Genomic DNA, 24,684 nt, shown 5'->3' with positions numbered 1-24,684 from the left:
AAGGAGGTGATTTATTATATAAAAAATAGGTCAAGAATGAACTTGCTCGGACTCTTGGAGCTGTGAATTCTGAAGCTGAGGCTGAGGCTTGGCATGAGCAGCTTCAATTGCAGCCTGGTTTTTCTCAATGGCAACAGCAACTTCTTTGGGCATGTATTTCTCGTCGTGCTTTGCAAGGACATCGATGGCAGAAAAATAGTAGTTATTGCTTCTCACCTTTTCCGACGCAACATGACCGGCCGACAGGGGACGGAAGGATTCAGTGTCATTGTTTTCCGACGATGAAGAAGTAGAAATGGGGCTGAGAAAGCCCTCGACGACAACGGAGTGGCCTTCTCTGAAGAGATCGGGCACTGGCCCCTTGTGGCGTACCAGAACTTCGTTGACCAGATTCATGACAACGAACTCCATCTCCGTAGTCGAGGCTGGCTGCACCACGCTCCCTTCTAGAATGAGGCCACCGAGGCGGAATTTGTTCTTGGATGGATCGCTCCTTAAGGGGAGGAAGGCATTGATGCTGGCGGGCTTACAAGGGAATGGTACCAATCGTTGTCAAGGGTAATCTTTGATAAGGGTGCTTTGCTATTTACAACTGTGGGTAATGAAGCAACGTTCTAGTCGAACCCCAATTCTGTCTACTAAACAGAGCATCTTTCATACTTCAAATTTATTGGGAGAGTGTTGCAAAGGCTTTGTTTGATGGTCAGCTTTTGGATGTTCATTTTACACGTTCATTTTACAAACACATTCTTGGACTCAAAGTTACTTATCATGACATCGAAGCTATTGATCCAGATTACTATAAGAATTTGAAGTGTATGCTTGAGAATGACATAAGGGATATGTCTGATCTTATGTTTAGCATGGATGCGGATGAAGAGAAACTGATACTGTATGAGAGGGAAGAGGTTACTGACCATGAACTGATTCCTGGTGGTCGCAATATCCGAGTGACTGAGAAAAATAACCATGAATATGTTGATCTTGTTGCAGAGCATCGAGTCACAACAGCAATACGTCCTCAGATCAATGCTTTCTTGAAGGGCTTCAATGAGTTGATTCCAAAAAACTTGATTTAAATACATTCTGAATGTATTTCGACATTACCTCACTTCCCTTTGCACCAATGTTTTCTCTTGCATGATGTCTTTGCCTCGATTTTCGGCTTTCATTCTCATTTTCCCTCCATGAGTTCCTGAGGGTGCATTCTTTCATTCCGCATGGCTCATCCGCTTTGAGGAAGACATAAGAGAACCTGCTACTAGACTTAGACAAAGAGGCAATGACTCGGACATTGCAAGATTGTTTCGAGTTATTCGACGAAACGCTGGATCAATTGTACGGCACGCTCTTCTATTTGCAGAAAGCGACGTTCATGTCAATTCCACGGCGTACCAGTGATCTCGAGACATATCTGAGTGCCGCCATCACGAATCAGTACACATGTCTTGATAGTCTTTCGCATGCCAATGGAAATCTCAAGCAGAACTTGGTGGTCGAGCTGAGGAATATCTCGCATCTGATCAGCCATTCTCTGGCTATGGTCAAGAATATTTCGGCCGAGGCTTCAAGACTGGCCAAGCGGCGACGGACTGTTCCGAATCACAATCGCCGTTTGCTATCGTATCAATCTGACGCCCATTTCATGCCGCCCATGGACTCCGACAATTTTCCGTCTTGGATGTCGGCCGGAGACCGAAGGCTTCTGGAAACTTCTAGAGCCGCGGTGAAACCGAACTCCGTGGTTGCCAAGGACGGGAGTGGAAATTACGGAACCATTACAGAGGCCGTTAATGCGGCTTCGGAGAAGAGCAATACGAGATACGTAATTTATATAAAAGCAGGAGTTTATGCAGAGAATGTGGAATTGCGGAAGAAGAAGACGAATGTCATGTTCATCTTTGGAGGCCATATAATAAGTAGTCACAACTCCTGCAGAATCTCCTGCAACAAGCTTGAGCTTCATGGTGAAGAATCCAAATTTGTAGTTGTGTTTTGTCTGAAAACCAGAACCTGACTTCTTATCAAGCATCAACTCCCAGATTTAGCCATCATCAGATGTCTTCACATGATCACTTGCATACAATATCTGAAAATCGTCATTGAAGATCTGAATGGCGGCATTGACCTCTGATTGAAAAGACGCCACTAATAAGATCGCAGAAGCCAATGCGATTGGGATTATTCGAGCCATCTTCTTCACCGTGACTGACTGAATTAACCCTTCCCTCGAGCAGACCTCATTTTCTGGATTTGGAGACAAATCAGTGGGCAGCTAATAAGTGTAAAGACGACCCAAGCGGCAGGGCATCCTCAACGAACAGTGCAGCAGGCATGTTACACTTTCTCCAAGTTCGCAGTTGAAGTTATTGGAAGCCTCAAACATCAGTAGCTTTCGAAGAATGTTGCCATTTTGCACTGAAATGGCGAAGGATCTTGCAAGGACTTCGGTTGCTCAATCCACTCCAGAAACGTTGTCAACAATTGTACCTGCGGTTTCCGTTTCATTTGCTGAGATGGGGCAAATGCTTAATCCATCCAAAATCTTCATATGCCTGCAATCCCGTTTTGTTTTGCATTTCTTTTGGTTTGTTTTGTATTTGTAGGTTTATTTTGTTTTTATTTATTTTGTTTTGATTTGGTTATACTATGAGTTAATGTTTGTTATTATAATTATATTAATATATTAATCTAATTATAATATGTTATAATATGTTATGTTTGTTATGTTATTTGTATTAATATGTTAATATATTAATTGTATTAATATATTAATATATTAATTGTATTAATTATATTAATATATTAATATCTTTTATAATTGCATTAATTAATATAGTTATAATTTTTTGTTATGTTGGTAATGTATTTTGTTATTATGTTGTATGCTTGTCTTAATACATTAGGTTATCATAGTCATGTTATGATTGTTAAAAAAAAAAAAAAAAAATTATGTTAAGTATTTTGTGATTGTTTTTGGCATAAAACAAAACTTTGGGGGCATGAAAATTGAGAGAATCATGAGAATTACAAGAATTGAATGAAAGCAAAAAAATTAAAAAACAAAAAACAAAAATTAAAAACAAACAAACACACTTTTCACAAAATTCATGCAGGTTTGAAAATAAATAATGGAACATTTGAAGAATAATTTAAAAGAACATTTGGTGGATTATATTAATGCTGATTAACTTGCTTAGCATTGGCAATTTGATATTGTTGTATGCTTTTATAACGTACTAATCTGCAGGACACAACAAATCTATAATGCCAAACTTTTCGCCATGCACAAAAGTTAGCTGAAAAAAACAGGGAGTATTACTTTTCATGGTTATTTTAAAAAATGGATTGATATTAATATCATGATTAAGTCAATTTTAACACTTCGTCTATCCTTAATTTGTTTTATTTCGTATAAAATTTTGCGTAATGAAGAAACTGGTCATTTCTTCATGAGCACACTTATGTTTTCTTTGTACCAAGTTTTTTACAGGTTATAGGATAATCAAGTGATCATAAGGAGATTACATTGTGACGACAATTGGTCTTCCAAAGACTAAATTCATGAAAAATTCTAAAGACAAATCCAACTCTACAACCACTCCTTTGCAACTCCCTTTTTGCAAAAGATTTTGAATTCCACCAATTGTCAAACCATAAAGCATGACCTTTCCATATCCATTTTTCACAGCAAGAGTTCCTATTCATACACCATGCATTTCCTTACATCCATTCCTTACAAGTTTATTACCATTTTCCTTGTCATTACCATTCCCCTTCATTTCCGCCAATAAAACCCTGCTTGAGTCAAAGTCCTAGAGTCTAAGTATCATTGTAAAAAACACCTAGAGGCTTGCATGCCTTAATGGCAAGTACTCTTGCCAATGAACAATGGGAGTACATTAATATCCCTTGTTCGTTGGATCTTGTAGGTGACTCGACCACAACAAATTTATTCGTACCTACAAAGATGTGTTAGGCATCCTGACTCCCATTGGAATCAATGGTGGGAGCTCTTGTGTTGGCTAGGGGCATTCATTAACATCCACTAAGTCAATGACTTCTTACTATGTTCGACATCGACACATTTAATCACATAGTAAGATTTGTGCCATCGAGCGTTGAAGACTTGAAGACCCATATTTTGTAGCAGATGAAGCCAATTTCCTTTCATTGTTTTTCAGTTTGTCATCACTTGAGGACAAGTCAATAAATAAGGCTGGGGGGGAAATGTAACTTATATATATTTTGTATACCTTCCAAGCCTTATAGATTTTTAGCCATATTCAGCAGACTCATCAGATTCATCATCCAGCAGCGAAGGATCCAGCAGCAGATACGACTTTCAGCCATGTTCAGCAGACTCCTCAGATTCATCATCTAGTAGCAGAGGATCCAGCAGCCGATACAACAATACAGATCCATCTTTCATCCACAACTTGAAGAAGAAGCTTCAGATCAGAATTGTGGCAGCTGAACATGCATGATTCATCCACTTCCTTAGGTAAGTAAGGTATGATGTTTTCTAACCTTTAATCTTGAAATTCTTTTTAGATGCTAAAATGATGATATTTGGAAAATATTCCACTATTTCACTATTTCCTTTCTCATTAAAAATTGCCAAAAACCATCAGTTGGGGAGGGGGGAATTTCACACTTCATTTTTTTGCCTCATTCATATTACATCTTAACCCACATAGTCTTCCCACAATAAAAACTACTACAAAATGATGAGCATATGATTGATCTCAACAATGTAAATAATGATTTTCAACACAAGAACCAATCATTAAAATGAGATCTCAACAAAGTAAATAATGATTGTAACACAAGAACCAATCATTAAAATATGTAAATGCTTTGCAAACGAATAAAAGTTATCCAAAGATGTGCAAAGTTAAAAGGAAGTCCATGATTGAAAGATGTTTGTTACACAAGAACCAAACATCTTGTAAAAGGAAGCTCATTTAAGAATCAAATCAAATAAGTCATTGTAGTAGCTTGCATGAGGACATGCAAGAGCTTCAGTTGGGGAGTATGTTGGGCTCCAAAAATGTCATAAAAATATCACTCATTATCATACATTTTTCACCTATGCTTCCATTATATCACTCACTATTCACCACCTTGTCACTCCATTTTCCCTACTATTCACCATTAATGGGTCTCATTTATATTTTCCAAATATTGTTTATTTTTAAGCATTTTTGAGAGAAATTCTTGATTAAATATTAGAAAATAATATATTTTACTTTATATATGGAAAGTGGGTTATTTTTGTGACATGTGTAGGTTCCAAGGAAGCTTCCAAGACACCTTTATGTGGCCTTGAAGGATCAAATTCGAATTTGAGAAGATAAACCTCATGGAGAAGATCATGATCTCATGGAGAATATCAAGGACAAAAGGGGGTTATGTGTCTAGATGGTTGAGAAATGTATGGAACTAAAGAGAGATTAGTGGATCATCATTATGAGTTTGTTATCTCATCTCATTGTATAAATAGGAGTACCTCCTCCATTCCAAGGAGAGGACTCTTGGAGCATGTATCCAACTTATGATGGAATAGAATAAAGCTTCATTTTACATAAATTTCCATTATATAGTTTTAGATATAAGTTTTCTTAGTGTAGTAAATGGAATAATTTTTCACTTTGTTCTTAAGAGAATTGAGCTCACTCTAAAAGGATGAAAGAAACATTTTATTTCATAATAGATCTTATTTCATTTAATTGCTTAGATGTTTGAGGATTTGTTTGTGATTGATGAATGAGTTTTAAATCTTATCAGCATATGAGGGGATAACCAAGGGTCTAAGTTAGGCTCTCTCTCCATTTGATTTGCATGATAATTGAAATTCATTATTTTGCTTTTATGTTTCAAGTATCATATGAGGGGATAACCAAGGGTCTAAGTTGGGCTCTCTCTCCATTTGATTTGCATGATAATTGAAATTCATTCTTTTGCTTTTATGTTTCAAGTATTTCATTTCTTATGCTTATGAATGAATCTTAGTTTAGTTTGGATTAGTGTATGAGGGGACAATCAAGGGACTAAGTTAGTCTTTCTCTCTATTTGAATCTAAACAATAATTAAAGTTAATTCTCTTGTCTTTATTTCAAATTCTGGTTTTATGTAATCAATGATTTCTCTATGATACTGTAGGGAAGGACAACCAGGACCTCCTTAATTAGGAGCCTCTTCCCTTGCATATTATATTGAATCGTAAATAATTTAGTTAGACATAGAATTAGTTGCCTACTCCTGCATATATTTTGTTGGCACCATCACAAGCTTACGAGTTTCCCTGGTTGATTATTTAATGAAAGCAATTTAAGCAATTAAATTGCCCAACATTTTGGCGTCGTGGCCAGGGATGGTGCTAAGGGATTAGGCATTGGGAATTTAATTCAGTACTAGTATTTTTCTTTAGAAAAACTAACTTGTGAAACCTGGTGACAGCAGGATCTTCACAAAGGAGTTCAAGTTTGAGTTTTCTGATGTTTTAGTATTTAGCTAGTTTTAAATTCAGTTTTTTAAAAACCCCCCCTGCATAAATAAAAACAAATCAAACGATTAGTATGCTCTCTTCCTGCGCTTCATGCGATCGGGAAGATCAAAAAATCTATTGATTTATTCCAAATAAAAATACTCTTGCTTGAGAACTAATCTGCAATGCGACAATAAAGAAATTTTTGAATGAGTGAAAAATCATCTTAAATTTTTTTTTTAAGATAAAACTTAATCTTTTTAAATTTTAGTTTTTTTAAATAATAAAAAATAAAAAAATTCCCATGTAATAATATATATATATATATATATATATATATATATATATATATATATATTATTATATATTAAAAAAAAATTATTGACTTTCATTCTTTTGTTTTCATAAGATGGAAACCAGAGCGATACACCGCATCTATTCATCAAAGGGAAGCTCATTTGAATTATCCTGTGCACTAAAAGGAGGAGATTTATTATATAAAAAATAGGTCAAGAATGAACTTGCTCGGACTCTTGGAGCTGTGAATTTTGAAGCTGAGGCTGAGGCTTGGCATGAGCGGTTTCAATTGCAGCCCGGTTTTTCTCAATGGCAGCAGCAACTTATTTGGGCATGTATTTCTCGTCGTGCTTTGCAAGGACATCGATGGCAGAAAAATAGCAGTTGTTGCTTCTCGCCTTTTCCGACGCAACATGACCGGCCGACAGGGGACAGAAGGATTCAGTGCCGCTATTTTCTGACGATGAAGAAGTAGAAATGGGGCGGAGAAAGCCCTCGACGACAACGGAGTGGCCTTCTCTGAAGAGATCGGGCACTGGCCCCTTGTGGCGTACCAGAACGTCGGTGACCAGATTCGTGACAACGAACTCCATCTCCGTAGTCGAGGCTGGCTGCACCATGCTCCCTTCTAGAACGAGGCCACCGAGGCGGAATTTGTTCTTGGATGGATCGCTCCTGAAGGGGAGGAAGGCATTGATGCTGGCGGGCTTACAAGGGAATGGTACCAATCGTTGTCAAGGGTAATCTTTGATAAGGGTGCTTTGCTATTTACAACTATGGGTAATGAAGCAACGTTCCAGCCGAACCCCAATTCTGTCTACCAAATAGAGCATCTTTCATACTTCAAGTTTATTGGGAGAGTGGTTGCAAAGGCTTTGTTTGATGGTCAGCTTTTGGATGTTCACTTTACACGTTCATTTTACAAACACATTCTTGGACTCAAAGTTACTTATCATGACATCGAAGCTATTGATCGAGATTACTATAAGAATTTGAAGTGGATGTTTGAGAATGACATAAGGGATATGCCTGATCTTACGTTTAGCATGGATGCGGATGAAGAGAAACTAATATTGTATGAGAGGGAAGAGGTTACTGACCATGAACTGATTCCTGGTGGTCGCAATATCTGAGTGACTGAGAAAAATAAACATGAATATGTTGATGTTGTTGCAGAGCATCGACTCACAACAGCAATACATCCTCAGATCATTGCTTTCTTGGAGGGCTTCAATGAGTTGATTCCGAAAAACTTGATTTAAATACATTCTAAATGTATTTTGACATTAGCTCACTTCCCTTTGCACCGATGTTTTCTCTTGCATGATGTTTTGCCTCAATTTTCGGCTTTCGTTCTCATTTTCCCTCCGTGAGTTCCTGAGGGTGCATTCTTTCATTCCGCATGGCTCATCTGCTCTAAGGAAGACACAAGAGAACCTGCTACTAGCCTTAGACAACGAGGCAATGACTCGGACATTGCAAGATTGTTTCGAGTTATTCGACGAAACGTTGGATCAATTGTATGGCACGCTCTTCTATTTGCAGAAAGCGACGTTCATGTCAATTCCATGGCGTACCAGTGATCTCGAGACATATCTGAGCGCCGCCATCACGAATCAGTACACATGTCTTGATAGTCTTTCGCGTGCCAATGGAAATCTCAAGCAGAACTTGGTGGTCGAGCTGAGGAATATCTCGCATCTGATCAGCCATTCTCTGGCTATGGTCAAGAATATTTTGGCCGAGGCTTCAAGACTGGCCAAGCGGCGACGGACTGTTCTGAATCACAATCTTCGTTTGCTATCCTATCAATATAACGCCCATTTCATGCCGCCCATGGACTCCGACAATTTTCCGTCTTGGATGTCGGCCGGAGACCGAAGGCTTTTGGAAACTTCTAGATCCACGGTGAAACCGATCTCCATAGTTGCCAAGGACGGGAGTGGAAATTACGGAACCATTATAGAGGCTGTTAATGTGGCTCCGAAGAAGAGCAATATGAGATACGTAATTTATATAAAAGCAGGAGTTTATGCAGAGAATGTGGAATTGCGGAAGAAGAAGACGAATGTCATGTTCATCTTTGGAGGCCATATAATAAGTAGTCACAACTCCAGCAGAATCTCCTGCAACAAGCTTGAGCTTCATGGTGAAGAATCCAAATCTGTAGCTGTGTTTTGTCTGAAAACCAGAACCCGACTTCTTATCAAGCATCAACTCCTAGATTTAGCCATCATCAGATGTCTTCACATGATCACTTGCATACAATATCTGAAAATCGTCATTGAAGATCTGAATGGAGGCATTGACCTCTGATTGAAAAGATGCCACTAATAAGATCGCAGAAGCCAATGCGATTGGGATTATTCGAGCCATCTTCTTCACCGTGACTGACTGAATTAACCCTTCCCTCGAGCAGACCTCCTTTTCTGGATTTGGAGACAAATCAATGGGCAGCTAATAAGTGTAAAGACGACCCAAGCGGCGGGGCATCCTCAACGAACAGTGCAGCAGGCATGTTACACTTTCTCCAAGTTCGCAGTTGAAGTTATTGGAAGCCTCAAACATCAGTAGCTATTGAAGAATGTTACCATTTTGCACTGAAATGGTGAAGGATCTTGCAAGGACTTCGGTTGCTCAATCCACTCCAAAAACGTTGTCAACAATTGTACCTACGGTTTCCGTTTCATTTGCTGAGATGGGGCAAATGCTCAATCCATCCAAAATCTTCATATGCCTGCAATCCCGTTTTGTTTTTCATTTCTTTTGGTTTGTTTTGTATTTGTAGGTTTATTTTGTTTTGATTTGGTTATACTATGAGTTAATGTTTGTTATTATAATTATATTAATATATTAATATATTAATCTAATTATAATATGTTATAATATGTTATGTTTCTTATGTTATTTGTATTAATATGTTAATATATTAATTGTATTAATATATTAATATGTTGTTATAATAGTTTTAATATGTTATCTTTTTAGTTCTATATGAAGCTAAGCTGCTTCAGTTTCCTTGTCTCATCTTTCCTGTGGACTTAATCGCTCGGCTCTGTTATTTCCTCAGCAGCACGCCTGCCATTTCTGGTTTCCTCTGCCTCAATTGCCCTCTCAAGTCGTTGGTTTCTGCTTCAATGCCTCGCAGTCGAGGTATTCCGCGTCGGGGGGGTCGGTCTGGAATCAGGGCTAGCCCTTCCCATTCGGCTCCCCAGCAAGTTTCCCCAATTTGAGGAGATAATCCCGAACAACTCTTATCATTCCTCTAGATTTGTCTTCCAAAGCCGGCTCAACAGGCCGATGGTGACTGTGAATTTCACAGTTTTTGTCTCAGAGGAGGAAAGGAACCAAGTCAGCCCGACCCCTCCTGCATCCTCAAATTCGCAGGATGACAGCATTCTTCTTGGGGACATGACTGGGCGGGTGTTTCATGTTGATCGCATGAATGAGGACGCCCCTGCACAGGAAATGCCTCAGCAGCATGACCCAGCTATGGAGGATGACAATGTTCGCGACCATTCTCAAAGACCTTCTGGCCGTTTACATTTGGTCACGGATTCTGGGGGAGCGCCGCTTCTGGACGAAGATGGGTATGTCACGTGGGTCGCCTCTCCAAGCCCGGCGAAGGAGGAGATGCAAGCATCTCCAAGCCAGGCGGAATAATCTCCACTGGGTGCACCTGCTTTGTTCTTTTTGTGCCTGTGTTCCGGTGTCCTTGATTTGGCAGCTATTCTCTTGGTCTGTTTCAGTCTCATGTTTCAGGTAGTTATGTCAGTTACCACTGATTTCAATTTTGTTTTAAAGTCAGATATGCCAGACGCTACTGTGTTTTTTGAAGTCACTGATGGGCTTGATAAATGTAATCCGGGCAATTTTTGTCAGTATGTCAAGAACTGTAATCAAATTTCCAAAGTCTGCATTGTAAATCCGGCTGAAAGGATAAAGCCTGAGTTTTTGGATGGGGAATGGCTTCGGCCTCCTCTGAGGCTCTGACCTCATTGTACATATTTTTACTTTTTTAATAGACTTAGTATTTACAGAGAAAAAAAAAATATGTTATCTTTTTAATTATAATTTGTTGTATATATTTGTTAGTTATGCTATTTAACTATTAATTAATGTTTGTTATAAAAATTGTATTAATATATTAATTGTATTAATTATATTAATATATTAATATATTAATATCTTTTATAATTGCATTAATTAATATAGTTATAATTTTTTGTTATGTTGGTAATGTATTTTGTTATTATGTTGTATGCTTGTCTTAATACATTAGGTTATCATAGTCATGTTATGATTGTTAAAAAATAAAAAATAAAAATTATGTTAAGTATTTTGTGATTGTTTTTGGCATAAAACAAAACTTTGGGGGCATGAAAATTGAGAGAATCATGAGAATTACAAGAACTGGATGAAAGCAAAAAAATTAAAAAAACAAAAAAAACAAACAAACACACTTTTCACAAAATCCACGCAGGTTTGAAAATAAATAATGGAACATTTGGAAGAATAATTTAAAAGAACATTTGGTGGATTATATTAATGCTGATTAACTTGCTTAGCGTTGGCAATTTGATATTGTTGTATGCTTTTATAACGTACTAATCTGCAGGACACAACAAATCTATAATGCCAAACTTTTCGCCATGCACAAAAGTTAGCTGACAAAAACAGGGAGTATTACTTTTCATGGTTATTTTAAAAAATAGATTGATATTAATATCATGATTAAGTCAATTTTAACACTTTGGCTGTCCTTAATTTTTTTTATTTGGTATGAAATTTTTGCGTAAGAATCATGAAGAAACTGGCCATTTCTTCATGAGCACACTTATGTTTTCTTTGTACCAAGTTTTTTACAGGTTACATGATAATCAAGTGATCATAAGGAGATTACATTGTGACGACAATTGGTCTTCCAAAGACTAAATTCATGAAAAATTCTAAAGAAAAATCCAACTCTACAACCACTCCTTTGCAACTCCCTTTTTGCAAAAGATTTTGAATTCCACCAATTGTCAAACCATAAAGCATGACCTTTCCATATCCATTTTTCACGGCAAGAGTTCCTATTCATACACCATGCATTTCCTTACATCCATTCCTTATAAGTTTATTACCATTTTCCTTGTCATTACCATTCCCCTTCATTTCCGCAAATAAAACCCTGCTTGAGTCAAAGTCCTAGAGTCTAAGTATCATTGTAAAAAACACCTAGAGGCTTGCATGCCTTAATGGAAAGTAATCTTGCCAATGAACAATGGGAGTACATTAATATCCCTTGTTCGTTGGATCTTGTAGGTGACTTGACCACGACAAATTTATTCATACCTACAAAGATATGTTAGGCATCCTGACTCCCATTGGAATCAATGGTGGGAGCTCTTGTGTTGGCTAGGGGCATTCATTAACGGCCACTAAGTCAATAACTTCTTGCTATGTTCGACATCGACACATTTAATCACATAGTAAGATTTGTGCCATCGAGCGTTGAAGACTTGAAGACCCATATTTTGTAGCAGATGAAGCCAATTTCCTTTCATTGTTTTTCAGTTTGTCATCACTTGAGGACAAGTCAATAAATAAGGCTGAGGGGGAAATGTAACTTATATATATTGTGTATACCTTCCAAGCCTTATAGATTTTCAGCCATATTCGGCAGACTCATCAAATTCATCATCCAGCAGCGAAGGATCCAGTAGCAGATACGAATTTCAGCCATGTTCAGCAGACTCCTCAGATTCATCATATAGTAGCAGAGGATCCAGCAGCCGATACGACAATACAGATCCATCTTTCATCCACAACTTGAAGAAGAAGCTTCAGATCAGAATTGTGGCAGCTGAACATGCATGATTCATCCACTTCCTTAGGTAAGTAAGGTATGATGTTTTCTAACCTTTAATCTTGAAATTCTTTTTAGATGCTAAAATGATGATATTTGGAAAATATTCCACTGTTTCACTATTTCCTTTCTCATTAAAAATTGCCAAAAACCATCAGTTGGGGAGGGGGGAATTTCACACTTCATTTTTTTTCCTCATTCATATTACATCTTAACCCGCATAGTCTTCCCACAATAAAAACTACTACAAAATGATGAGCATATGATTGATCTCAACAATGTAAATAATGATTGTCAACACAAGAACCAATCATTAAAAAGAGATCTCAACAAAGTAAATAATTATTGTAACACAAGAACCAATCATTAAAATATGTAAATGCTTTGCAAACAAATAAAAGTTATCCAAAGATGTGCAAAGTTAAAAGGAAGTCCATGATTGAAAGATGTTTGTTACACAAGAACCAAACATCTTGTAAAAGGAAGCTCATTTAAGAATCAAATCAAATAAGTCATTGCAGTAGCTTGCATGAGGACATGCAAGAGCTTCAGTTGGGGAGTATGTTGGGCTCCAAAAATGTCATACAAATATCACTCATTATCATACATTTTTCACCTATGCTTCCATTATATCACTCACTATTCACCACCTTGTCACTCCATTTTCCCTACTATTCACCATTAATGGGTCTCATTTATATTTTCCAAATATTGTTTATTTTTAAGCATTTTTGAGAGAAATTCTTGATTAAATATTAGAAAATAATATATTTTACTTTATATATGGAAAGTGGGTTGTTTTTGTGACATGTGTAGGTTCCAAGGAAGCTTCCAAGACACCTTTATGTGGCCTTGAAGGATCAAATTCGAATTTGAGAAGATAAACCTCATGGAGAAGATCATGATCTCATGAAGAAGATCAAGGACAAAAGGGGGTTATGTGTCTAGATGGTTGAGAAATGTATGGAAGGATCATCATTATGAGTTTGTTATCTCATCCCATTGTATAAATAGGAGTACCTCCTCCATTCCAAGGAGAGGACTCTTGGAGCATGTATCCAACTTATGATGGAATAGAATAAAGCTTCATTTTACATAAATTTCCATTATATAGTTTTAGATATAAGTTTTCTTAGTGTAGTAAATGGAATAATTTGTCACTTTGTTCTTAAAAGAATTGAGCTCACTCTAAAAGGATGAAAGAAACATTTTATTTCATAATAGATCTTATTTCATTTAATTGCTTAGATGTTTGAGGATTTGTTTGTGATTGATGAATGAGTTTTAAATCTTATCAGCATATGAGGGGATAACCAAGGGTCTAAGTTAGGCTCTCTCTCCATTTGATTTGCATGATAATTGAAATTCATTCTTTTGCTTTTATGTTTCAAGTATCATATGAGGGGATAACCAAGGGTCTAAGTTAGGCTTTCTCTCCATTTGATTTGCATGATAATTGAAATTCATTCTTTTGCTTTTATGTTTCAAGTATTTCATTTCTTATGCTTATGAATGAATCTTAGTTTAGTTTGGATTAGTGTATGAGGGGACAATCAAGGGACTAAGTTAGTCTTTCTCTCTATTTGAATCTGAACAATAATTAAAGTTCATTCTCTTGTCTTTATTTCAAGTTTCTGGTTTTATGTAATCAATGATTTCTCTATGATACTGTAGGGAAGGACAACCAGGACCTCCTTAATTAGGAGCCTCTTCCCTTGCATATTATATTGAATCGTAAATAATTTAGTTAGACATAGAATTAGTTGCCTACTCCTGCATATATTTTGTCGGCACCATCACAAGCTTACGAGTTTCCCTGGTTGATTATTTAATGAAAGCAATTTAAGCAATTAAATTGCCCAACATTTTGGCGCCGTTGCCGGGGATGGTGCTAAGGGATTACGCATTAGGAATTTAATTCAGTACTAGTATTTTTCTTTAGAAAAACTAACTTGTGAAACCTGGTGACAGCAGGATCTTCACAAAGGAGTTCAAGTTTGAGTTTTCTGATGTTTTAGTATTTAGCTAGTTTTAAATTCAGTTTTTTAAAAACCCCCCCTGCATAAATAAAAACAAATCAAACGATTAGTATGCTCTCTTCCTGCACTTCGTGTGATCGGGAAGATCAGAAAATCTATTGATTTATTCCAAATAAAAATACTCTTGCTTGAGAACTAATCTGCAATGCGACAATAAAGAATTTTGTGAATGCGTGAAAAATCATCTTAAATTTTATTTTTTTAAGATAAAACTTAATCTTTTTATATTTTAGTATTTTTAAATAATAAAAAATAAAAAAATTCCCATGTAATAATATATATATATATATATATATAGATATCATATATATGTTATTATTATTATTAAAAAAAAAAAAAAAAAAAAAAAAAAAAAAAATATTGACTTTCATTCTTTTGTTTTTATAAGATGGAAACCGGAGCGATACACCGCATCTATTCATCAAAGGGAAGCTCATTTGAATTATCCCGTGCACTAAAAGGAGGTGATTTATTATATAAAAAATAGGTCAAGAATGAACTTGCTCAGACTCTTGGAGCTGTGAATTCTTAAGCTGAGGCTGAGGCTTGGCATGAGCGGCTTCAGTTGCAGCTCGGTTTTTCTCAATGGCAGCAGCAACTTCTTTGGGCATGTATTTCTCGTCGTGCTTTGCAAGGACATCGATGGCAGAAAAATAGCAGTTGTTGCTTCTCACCTTTTCCGACGCAACATGACCGGCCGACAGGGGACGGAAGGATTCAGTGCCGCTGTTTTCCGACGATGAAGAAGTTGAAATGGGGTGGAGAAAGCCTTCGACGACAACGGAGTGGCCTTCTCTGAAGAGATCGGGCACTGGCCCCTTGTGGCGTACCAGAACGTCGGTGACCAGATTCGTGACAACGAACTCCATCTCCGTAGTCGAGGCTGGCTGCACCACGCTCCCTTCTAGAACGAGGCCACCGAGGCGGAATTTGTTCTTGGATGGATCGCTCCTGAAGGGGAGGAAGGCATTGATGCTGGCGGGCTTACAAGGGAATGGTACCAATCGTTGTCAAGGGTAATCTTTGATAAGGGTGCTTTGCTATTTTCCAGCCGAACCCCAATTCTGTCTACCAAACAGAGCATCTTTCATACTTCAAGTTTATTGGGAGAGTGGTTGCAAAGGCTTTGTTTGATGGTCAGCTTTTGGATGTTCACTTTACACGTTCATTTTACAAACACATTCTTGGACTCAAAGTTACTTATCATGACATCGAAGCTATTGATCGAGATTACTATAAGAATTTGAAGTGGATGCTTGAGAATGACATAAGGGATATGCCTGATCTTACGTTTAGCATGGATGCGGATGAAGAGAAACCGATACTGTATGAGAGGGAAGAGGTTACTGACCATGAACTGATTCCTGGTGGTCGCAATATCCGAGTGACTGAGAAAAATAAACATGAATATTTTGATGTTGTTGCAGAGCATCGACTCACAATAGCAATACGTCCTCAGATCAATGCTTTCTTGGAGGGCTTCAATGAGTTGATTCCGAAAAACTTGATTTAAATACATTCTGAATGTATTTTGACATTAGCTCACTTCCCTTTACACTGATGTTTTCTCTTGCATGATGTCTTTGCCTCGATTTTCGGCTTTCGTTCTCATTTTCCCTCCGTGAGTTCCTAAGGGTGCATTCTTTCATTCCGCATGGCTCATCCGCTCTGAGGAAGACAAAAGAGAACCTGCTACTAGCCTTAGACAAAGAGGCAATGACTTGGACATTGCAAGATTGTTTCGAGTTATTCGACGAAACGCTGGATCAATTGTACGGCACGCTCTTCTATTTTCAGAAAGCGACGTTCATGTCAATTCCACGGCGTACCAGTGATCTCGAGACATATCTGAGCGCCGCCATCACGAATCAGTACACGTGTCTTGATAGTATTTCACGTGCCAATGGAAATCTCAAGTAGAACTTGGTGGTCGAGCTGAGGAATATCTCGCATTTGCTTAGCCATTCTCTCGCTATGGTCAAGAATATTTCGGCCGAGGCTTCAAGATTGGCCAAGCGGCGACGGACTGTTCCGAATCACAATCACCGTTTGCTATCGTATCAATCTGACACCCATTTCATGCTGCCCATGGACTCCGACAATTTTTCGTCTTGGATGTCGGCTGGAGACCAAAGGCTTTTGGAAACTTCTAGAGCCGCGGTGAAACCGAACTCCATGGTTGCCAAGGACGGGAGTGGAAATTACGGAACCGTTACAGAGGTCGTTAATGTGGCTCCGAAGAAGAGCAATATGAGATACGTAATTTATATAAAAGCAAGAGTTTATGCAGAGAATGTGGAATTGCGGAAGAAGAAGACGAATGTCATGTTCATCTTTGGAGGCCATATAATAAGTAGTCATAACTCCTGCAGAATCTCCTGCAACAAGCTTGAGCTTCATGGTAAAGAATCCAAATCTGTAGCTGTGTTTTGTCTGAAAACCAGAACCCGACTTCTTATCAAGCATCAACTCCCAGATTTAGCCATCATCAGATGTCTTCACATGATCACTTGCATACAATATCTGAAAATCGTCATTGAAGATCTGAATGGCAGCATTGACCTCTGATTGAAAAGACGCCACTAATAAGATCGCAGAAGCCAATGCGATTGGGATTATTCGAGCCATCTTCTTCACCGTGACTGACTGAATTAACCCTTCCCTCGAGAAGACCTCATTTTCTGGATTTGGAGACAAATCAGTGGGCAGCTAATAAGTGTAAAGACGACCCAAGCGGCGGGGCATCCTCAACGAACAGTGCAGCAGGCATGTTACACTTTCTCCAAGTTCGCAGTTGAAGTTATTGGAAGCCTCAAACATCAGTAGCTATCGAAGAATGTTGCCATTTTGCACTGAAATGGTGAAGGATCTTGCAAGGACTTCGGTTGCTCAATCCACTCCAAAAACGTTGTCAACAATTGTACCTGCGGTTTCCGTTTCATTTGCTGAGATGGGGCAAATGCTCAATCCATCCAAAATCTTCATATGCCTGCAATCCCGTTTTGTTTTGCAATTCTTTTGGTTTGTTTTGTATTTGTAGGTTTATTTTGTTTTTATTTATTTTGTTTTGATTTGGTTATACTATGAGTTAATGTTTGTTATTATAATTATATTAATATATTAATCTAATTATAATATGTTATAATAGGTTATGTTTGTTATGTTATTTGTATTAATATGTTAATATATTAATTGTATTAATATATTAATATGTTGTTATAATAGTTTTAATATGTTATCTTTTTAATTATAATTTGTTGTATATATTAGTTAGTTATGCTATTTAACTATTAATTAATGTTTGTTATAAAAATTGTATTAATATATTAATATATTAATTATATTAATTATATTAATATATTAATATCTTTTATAATTGCATTAATTAATATAGTTATAATTTTTTGTTATGTTGGTAATGTATTTTGTTATTATGTTGTATGCTTGTCTTAATACATTAGGTTATCATAGTCATGTTATGATTGTTAAAAAATAATAATAAATAATAATAAAAAAAATTATGTTAAGTATTTTGTGATTGTTTTTGGCATAAAACAAAACTTTGGGGGCATGAAAATTGAGAGAATCATGAGAATTACAAGAACTGGATGAAAGCAAAAAAATTAAAAAAAAAACAAACAAACAAACACACTTTTCACAAAATTCACGCAGGTTTGAAAATAAATAATGGAACATTTGGAAGAATAATTTAAAAGAAGATTTGGTGGATTATATTAATGCTGATTAACTTGCTTAGCATTGGCAATTTGATATTGTTGTATGCTTTTATAACGTACTAATCTGCAGGACACAACAAATCTATAATGCCAAACTTTTCGCCATGCACAAAAGTTAGCTGACAAAAACAGGGAGTATTACTTTTCATGGTTATTTTAAAAAATGGATTGATATTAATATCATGATTAAGTCAATTTTAACACTTTGTTTGTCCTTAATTTGTTTTTTTTGGTATGAAATTTTTGCGTAAGAATCATGAAGAAACTGGCCATTTCTTCATGAGCACACTTATGTTTTCTTTGTACCATGTTTTTTATAGGTTACAGGATAATCAAGTGATCATAAGGAGATTACATTGTGACGACAATTCGTCGTCCAAAGACTAAATTCATGAAAAAATCTAAAGACAAATCCAACTCTACAACCACTCCTTTGCAACTCCCTTTTTGCAAAAGATTTTGAATTCCACCAATTGTCAAACCATAAAGCATGACCTTTCCATATCCATTTTTCACAGCAAGAGTTCCTATTCATACACCATGCATTTCCTTACATCCATTCCTTACAATTTTATTACCATTCCCCTTCATTTCTGCCAATAAAACCCTGCTTGAGTCAAAGTCCTAGAGTCTAAGTATCATTGTAAAAAACACCTAGAGGCTTGCATGCCTTAATGGCAAGTACTCTTGCCAATGAACAATGGGAGTACATTAATATCCCTTGTTCGTTGGATCTTGTAGGTGACTCGACCACGAAAAATTTATTTGTACCTACAAAGATGTGTTAGGCATCCTGACTCCCATTGGAATCAAAGGTGGGAGCTCTTGTGTTGGCTAGGGGCATTCATTAACGGCCACTAAGTCAATAACTTCTTGCTATGTTCGACATCGACACATTTAATCACATAGTAAGATTTGTGCCATCGAGCGTTGAAGACTTGAAGACCCATATTTTGTAGCAGATGAAGCCAATTTCCTTTAATTGTTTTTCAATTTGTCATCACTTGAGGACAAGTCAATAAATAATGTTGGGGGGGGAGGGGGAATGTAACTTATATATATTTTGTATACCTTCCAATCCTTATAGATTTTCAGCCATATTCAGCAGACTCATCAGATTCATCATCCAGCAGCGGAGGATCCAGCAGCAGATACGAATTTCAGCCATGTTCAGCAGACTCCTCAAATTCGTCATCTAGTAGCAGAGGATCCAGCAGCCGATACGACAATACAGATCCATCTTTCATCCACAACTTGAAGAACAAGCTTCAGATCAGAATTGTGGAAGTTGAACATGCATGATTCATCCACTTCCTTAGGTAATTAAGGTATGATGTTTTCTAACCTTTAATCTTGAAATTCTTTTTAGATGCTAAAATGATGATATTTGGAAAATATTCCACTGTTTCACTATTTCCTTTCTCATTAAAAATTTCCAAAAACCATCAGTTGGGGAGGGGGGAATTTCACACTTCATTTTTTTTCCTCATTCATATTACATCTTAACCCACATAGTCTTCCCACAAGAAAAACTACTACAAAATGATGAGAAGATGATTGATCTCAACAATGTAAATAATGATTGTCAACACAAGAACCAATCATTAAAAAGAGATCTCAACAAAGTAAATAATGATTGTAACACAAGAACCAATCATTAAAATATGTAAATGCTTTGCAAACAAATAAAAGTTATCCAAAGATGTGCAAAGTTAAAAGGAAGTCCATGATTGAAAGATGTTTGTTACACAAGAACCAAACATTTTGTAAAAGGAAGCTCATTTAAGAATCAAATCAAATAAGTCATTGTAGTAGCTTGCATGAGGACATGCAAGAGCTTCAGTTGGGGAGTATGTTGGGCTCCAAAAATTTCATACAAATATCACTCATTATCATACATTTTTCACCTATGCTTCCATTATATCACTCACTATTCACCACCTTGTCACTTCATTTTCCCTACTATTCACCATTAATGGGTCTCATTTATATTTTCCAAATATTGTTTATTTTTAAGCATTTTGAGAGAAATTCTTGATTAAATATTAGAAAATAATATATTTTACTTTATATATGGAAAGTGGGTTGTTTTTGTGACATGCGTAGGTTCCAAGGAAGCTTCCAAGACACCTTTATGTGGCCTTGAAGGATCAAATTCGAATTTGAGAAGATAAACCTCATGGAGAAGATCATGATCTCATGGAGAAGATCAAGGACAAAAGGGGGTTATGTGTCTAGATGGTTGAGAAATGTATGGAACTAAAGAGAGATTAGTGGATCATCATTATGAGTTTGTTATCTCATCCCATTGTATAAATAGGAGTACCTCCTCCATTCCAAGGAGAGGACTCTTGGAGCATGTATCCAACTTATGATGGAATAGAATAAAGCTTCATTTTACATAAATTTCCATTATATAGTTTTAGATATAAGTTGTCTTAGTGTAGTAAATGGAATAATTTTTCACTTTGTTCTTAAGAGAATTGAGCTCACTCTAAAAGGATGAAAGAAACATTTTATTTCATAATAGATCTTATTTCATTTAATTGCTTAGATGTTTGAGGATTTGTTTGTGATTGATGAATGAGTTTTAAATCTTATCAGCATATGAGGGGATAACCAAGGGTCTAAGTTAGGCTCTCTCTCCATTTGATTTGCATGATAATTGAAATTCATTCTTTTGCTTTTATGTTTCAAGTATCATATGAGGGGATAACCAAGGGTCTAAGTTAGGCTCTCTCTCCATTTGATTTGCATGATAATTGAAATTCATTCTTTTGCTTTTATGTTTCAAGTATTTCATTTCTTATGCTTATGAATGAATCTTAGTTTAGTTTGGATTAGTATATGAGGGGACAATCAAGGGACTAAGTTAGTCTTTCTCTCTATTTGAATCTGAACAATAATTAAAGTTCATTCTCTTGTCTTTATTTCAAGTTTCTGGTTTTATGTAATCAATGATTTCTCTATGATACTGTAGGGAAGGACAACCAAGACCTCCTTAATTAGGAGCCTCTTCCCTTGCATATTATATTGAATCGTAAATAACTTAGTTAGACATAGAAATAGTTGCCTACTCCTGCATATATTTTGTTGGCACCATCACAAGCTTACGAGTTTCCCTGGTTGATTATTTAATGAAAGCAATTTAAGCAATTAAATTGCCCAACATTTTGGCGCCGTTGCCGGGGATGGTGTTAAGGGATTACGCATTAGGAATTTAATTCAGTACTAGTATTTTTCTTTAGAAAAACTAACTTGTGAAACCTGGTGACAGCAGGATCTTCACAAAGGAGTTCAAGTTTGAGTTTTCTGGTGTTTTAGTATTTAGCTAGTTTTAAATTCAGTTTTTAAACCCCCCCCCCCCTGCATAAATAAAAACAAATCAAACGATTAGTATGCTCTCTTCCTGCGCTTCGTGCGATCGGGAAGATCAGAAAATCTATTGATTTATTCCAAATAAAATTACTCTTGCTTGAGAACTAATCTGCAATGGGACAATAATGAATTTTGTGAATGCGTGAAAAATCATCTTAAATTTTATTTTTTTAAGATAAAACTTAATCTTTTTAAATTTTAATTTTTTTAAATAATAATAAATAAAATAAAAAATAAAAAATAAAAAAATTCCCATGTAATAATATATATATATAAATATGTTATTATTATTATTAAAAAAAAAAAAAATTATTGACTTTCATTCTTTTGTTTTTATAAGATGGAAACCAGAGCGATACACCGCATCTATTCATCAAAGGGAATCTAATTTGAATTATCCCATGCACTAAAAGGAGGCGATTTATTACATAAAAAATAGGTCAAGAATGAACTTGCTCAGACTCTTGGAGCTGTGAATTCTGAAGCTGAGGCTGAGGCTTGGCATGAGCGGCTTCAATTGCAGCCCGGTTTTTCTCAATGGCAGCAGCAACTTCTTTGGGCATGTATTTCTCGTCGTGCTTTGCAAGGACATCGATGGCAGAAAAATAGCAGTTGTTGCTTCTCGCCTTTTCCGACGCAACATGACCGGCCGACAGGGGACAGAAGGATTCAGTGCTGCTGTTTTCCGACGATGAAGAAGTAGAAATGGGGCGGAGAAAGCCCTCGACGACAACGGAGTGGCCTTCTCTGAAGAGATCGGGCACTGGCCCCTTGTGGCGTACCAGAACGTCGGTGACCAGATTCGTGACAACGAACTCCATCTCTGTAATCGAGGCTGGCTGCACCACGCTCCCTTCTAGAACGAGGCCACCGAGGCGGAATTTGTTCTTGGACGGATCGCTCCTGAAGGGGAGGAAGGCATTAATGCTGGCGGGCTTACAAGGGAATGGTACCAATCGTTGTCAAGGGTAATCTTTGATAAGGGTGCTTTGCTATTTACAACTATGGGTAATGAAGCAACGTTCCAGCCGAACCCCAATTCTATCTACCAAATAGATCATCTTTCATACTTCAAGTTTATTGGGAGAGTGGTTGCAAAGGCTTTGTTTGATGGTCAGCTTTTGGATGTTCACTTTACACGTTCATTTTACAAACACATTCTTGGACTCAAAGTTACTTATCATGACATCGAAGCTATTGATCCAAATTACAATAAGAATTTGAAGTGGATGCTTGAGAATGACATAAGGGATATGCCTGATCTTACGTTTAGCATGGATGCGGATGAAGAGAAACTAATACTATATGAGAGGGAAGAGGTTACTGACCATGAACTGATTCCTGGTGGTCGCAATATCCGAATGACTGAGAAAAATAAACATGAATATGTTGATGTTGTTGCAGAGCATCAACTCACAACAGCAATACGTCCTTAGATCAATGCTTTCTTGGAGGGCTTCAATGAGTTGATTCCGAAAAACTTGATTTAAATACATTCTGAATGTATTTTGACATTAGCTCACTTCCCTTTGCACCGATGTTTTCTCTTGCATGATGTCTTTGCCTCAATTTTCGGCTTTCGTTCTCATTTTCCCTCCGTGAGTTCCTGAGGGTGCATTCTTTCATTCCGCATGGCTCATCCGCTCTGAGGAAGACACAAGAGAACCTGCTACTAGCCTTAGACAAAGAGGCAATGACTCGGACATTGCAAGATTGTTTCGAGTTATTCGAAGAAACGTTGGATCAATTGTACGACACGCTCTTCTATTTGCATAAAGCGACGTTCATGTCAATTCCACGATGTACCAGTGATCTCGAGACATATCTGAGCGTCGCCATCACAAATCAGTACACGTGCCTTGATAGTCTTTCGTGTGCCAATGGAAATCTCAAGCAGAACTTGGTGGTCGAGCTGAGGAATATCTCGCATCTGATCAGCCATTCTCTGGCTATGGTCAAGAATATTTCGGCCGAGGCTTCAAGACTGGACAAGCGGCGACGGACTGTTCCGAATCACAATTTCCGTTTGCTATCGTATCAATCTGACGCCCATTTCATGCTGCCCATGGACTCCGACAATTTTCCATCTTGGATGTCGACCGGAGACCGAAGGCTTCTGGAAACTTCTAGATCCGCGGTGAAACCGATCTCCATGGTTGCCAAGGACGGGAGTGGAAATTATGGAACCATTACACAGGCCGTTAATGCAGCTCTGGAGAAGAGCAATACGAGATACGTAATTTATATAAAAGCAGGAGTTTATGCAGAGAATGTGGAATTGCGGAAGAGGAAGACGAATGTCATGTTCATATTTGGAGGCCATATAATAAGTAGTCACAACTCCTGCAGAATCTCCTGCAACAAGCTTGAGCTTCATGGTGAAGAATCCAAATCTGTAGCTCTGTTTTTTCTGAAAACCAGAACCCGACTTCTTATCAAGCATCAACTCCCAGATTTAGCCATCATCAAATGTCTTCACATGATCACTTGCATACAATATCTGAAGATCGTCATTGAAGATCTGAATGGCGGCATTGACCTCTGATTGAAAAGACGCCACTAATAAGATCGCAGAAGCCAATGTGATTGGGATTATTCGAGCCATCTTCTTCACCGTGACTGACTGAATTAACCCTTCCCTTGAGCAGACCTCCTTTTCTGGATTTGGAGACAAATCAGTGGGCAGCTAATAAGTGTAAAGACGACCCAAGCGGCGGGGCATCCTCAACGAACAGTGCAGCAGGCATGTTACACTTTCTCCAAGTTCGCAGTTGAAGTTATTGGAAGCCTCAAACATCAGTAGCTATCGAAGAATGTTGCCATTTTGCACTGAAATGGCGAAGGATCTTGCAAGGACTTCGGTTGCTCAATCCACTCCAAAAACGTTGTCAA

The 24,684-nt window shown here is 37.2% G+C and overlaps 2 protein-coding genes and 5 pseudogenes across 2 annotated transcripts; 3 read left to right on the top strand and 4 right to left on the bottom strand.

Moving 5' to 3' along the window:
* Positions 1–30: 30 nt before the first annotated feature.
* On the bottom strand, positions 31–651 carry LOC149141352 (cytochrome c-type biogenesis protein CcmE homolog, mitochondrial pseudogene; annotated as a pseudogene).
* A 631-nt stretch (positions 652–1,282) lies between these two features.
* Positions 1,283–2,017, top strand: LOC149141351 (pectinesterase 2-like). Its single transcript, XM_089451219.1, has one exon. It carries the CDS (start codon positions 1,283–1,285, stop codon positions 2,015–2,017), a length of 735 nt encoding a protein of 244 aa, XP_089307345.1.
* Positions 2,018–6,999: 4,982 nt separating this feature from the next.
* Positions 7,000–8,184, bottom strand: LOC149141350 (cytochrome c-type biogenesis protein CcmE homolog, mitochondrial pseudogene; annotated as a pseudogene).
* Positions 8,185–15,165: 6,981 nt separating this feature from the next.
* On the bottom strand, positions 15,166–15,761 carry LOC149141349 (cytochrome c-type biogenesis protein CcmE homolog, mitochondrial pseudogene; annotated as a pseudogene).
* A 632-nt stretch (positions 15,762–16,393) lies between these two features.
* Positions 16,394–17,245, top strand: LOC149141348 (pectinesterase 2-like; annotated as a pseudogene).
* Positions 17,246–22,227: 4,982 nt separating this feature from the next.
* Positions 22,228–22,618, bottom strand: LOC149141347 (cytochrome c-type biogenesis protein CcmE homolog, mitochondrial pseudogene; annotated as a pseudogene).
* Positions 22,619–23,485: 867 nt separating this feature from the next.
* Positions 23,486–24,337, top strand: LOC149141346 (pectinesterase 2-like). The gene has a single exon (XM_089451218.1). The coding sequence runs from the start codon at positions 23,486–23,488 to the stop codon at positions 24,335–24,337; it is 852 nt and encodes a 283-aa protein (XP_089307344.1).
* The last annotated feature ends 347 nt before the right edge of the window (positions 24,338–24,684 follow it).

Source organism: Pinus tabuliformis, chromosome X (genome assembly GCF_031772625.1).
Source record: "Pinus tabuliformis cultivar Carrire ecotype Pingquan chromosome X, CPIR1, whole genome shotgun sequence".
In the NCBI taxonomy this organism is placed as follows: Eukaryota; Viridiplantae; Streptophyta; class Pinopsida; order Pinales; family Pinaceae; genus Pinus; species Pinus tabuliformis.
This window is presented reverse-complemented; position numbering and strand designations above follow the sequence as displayed.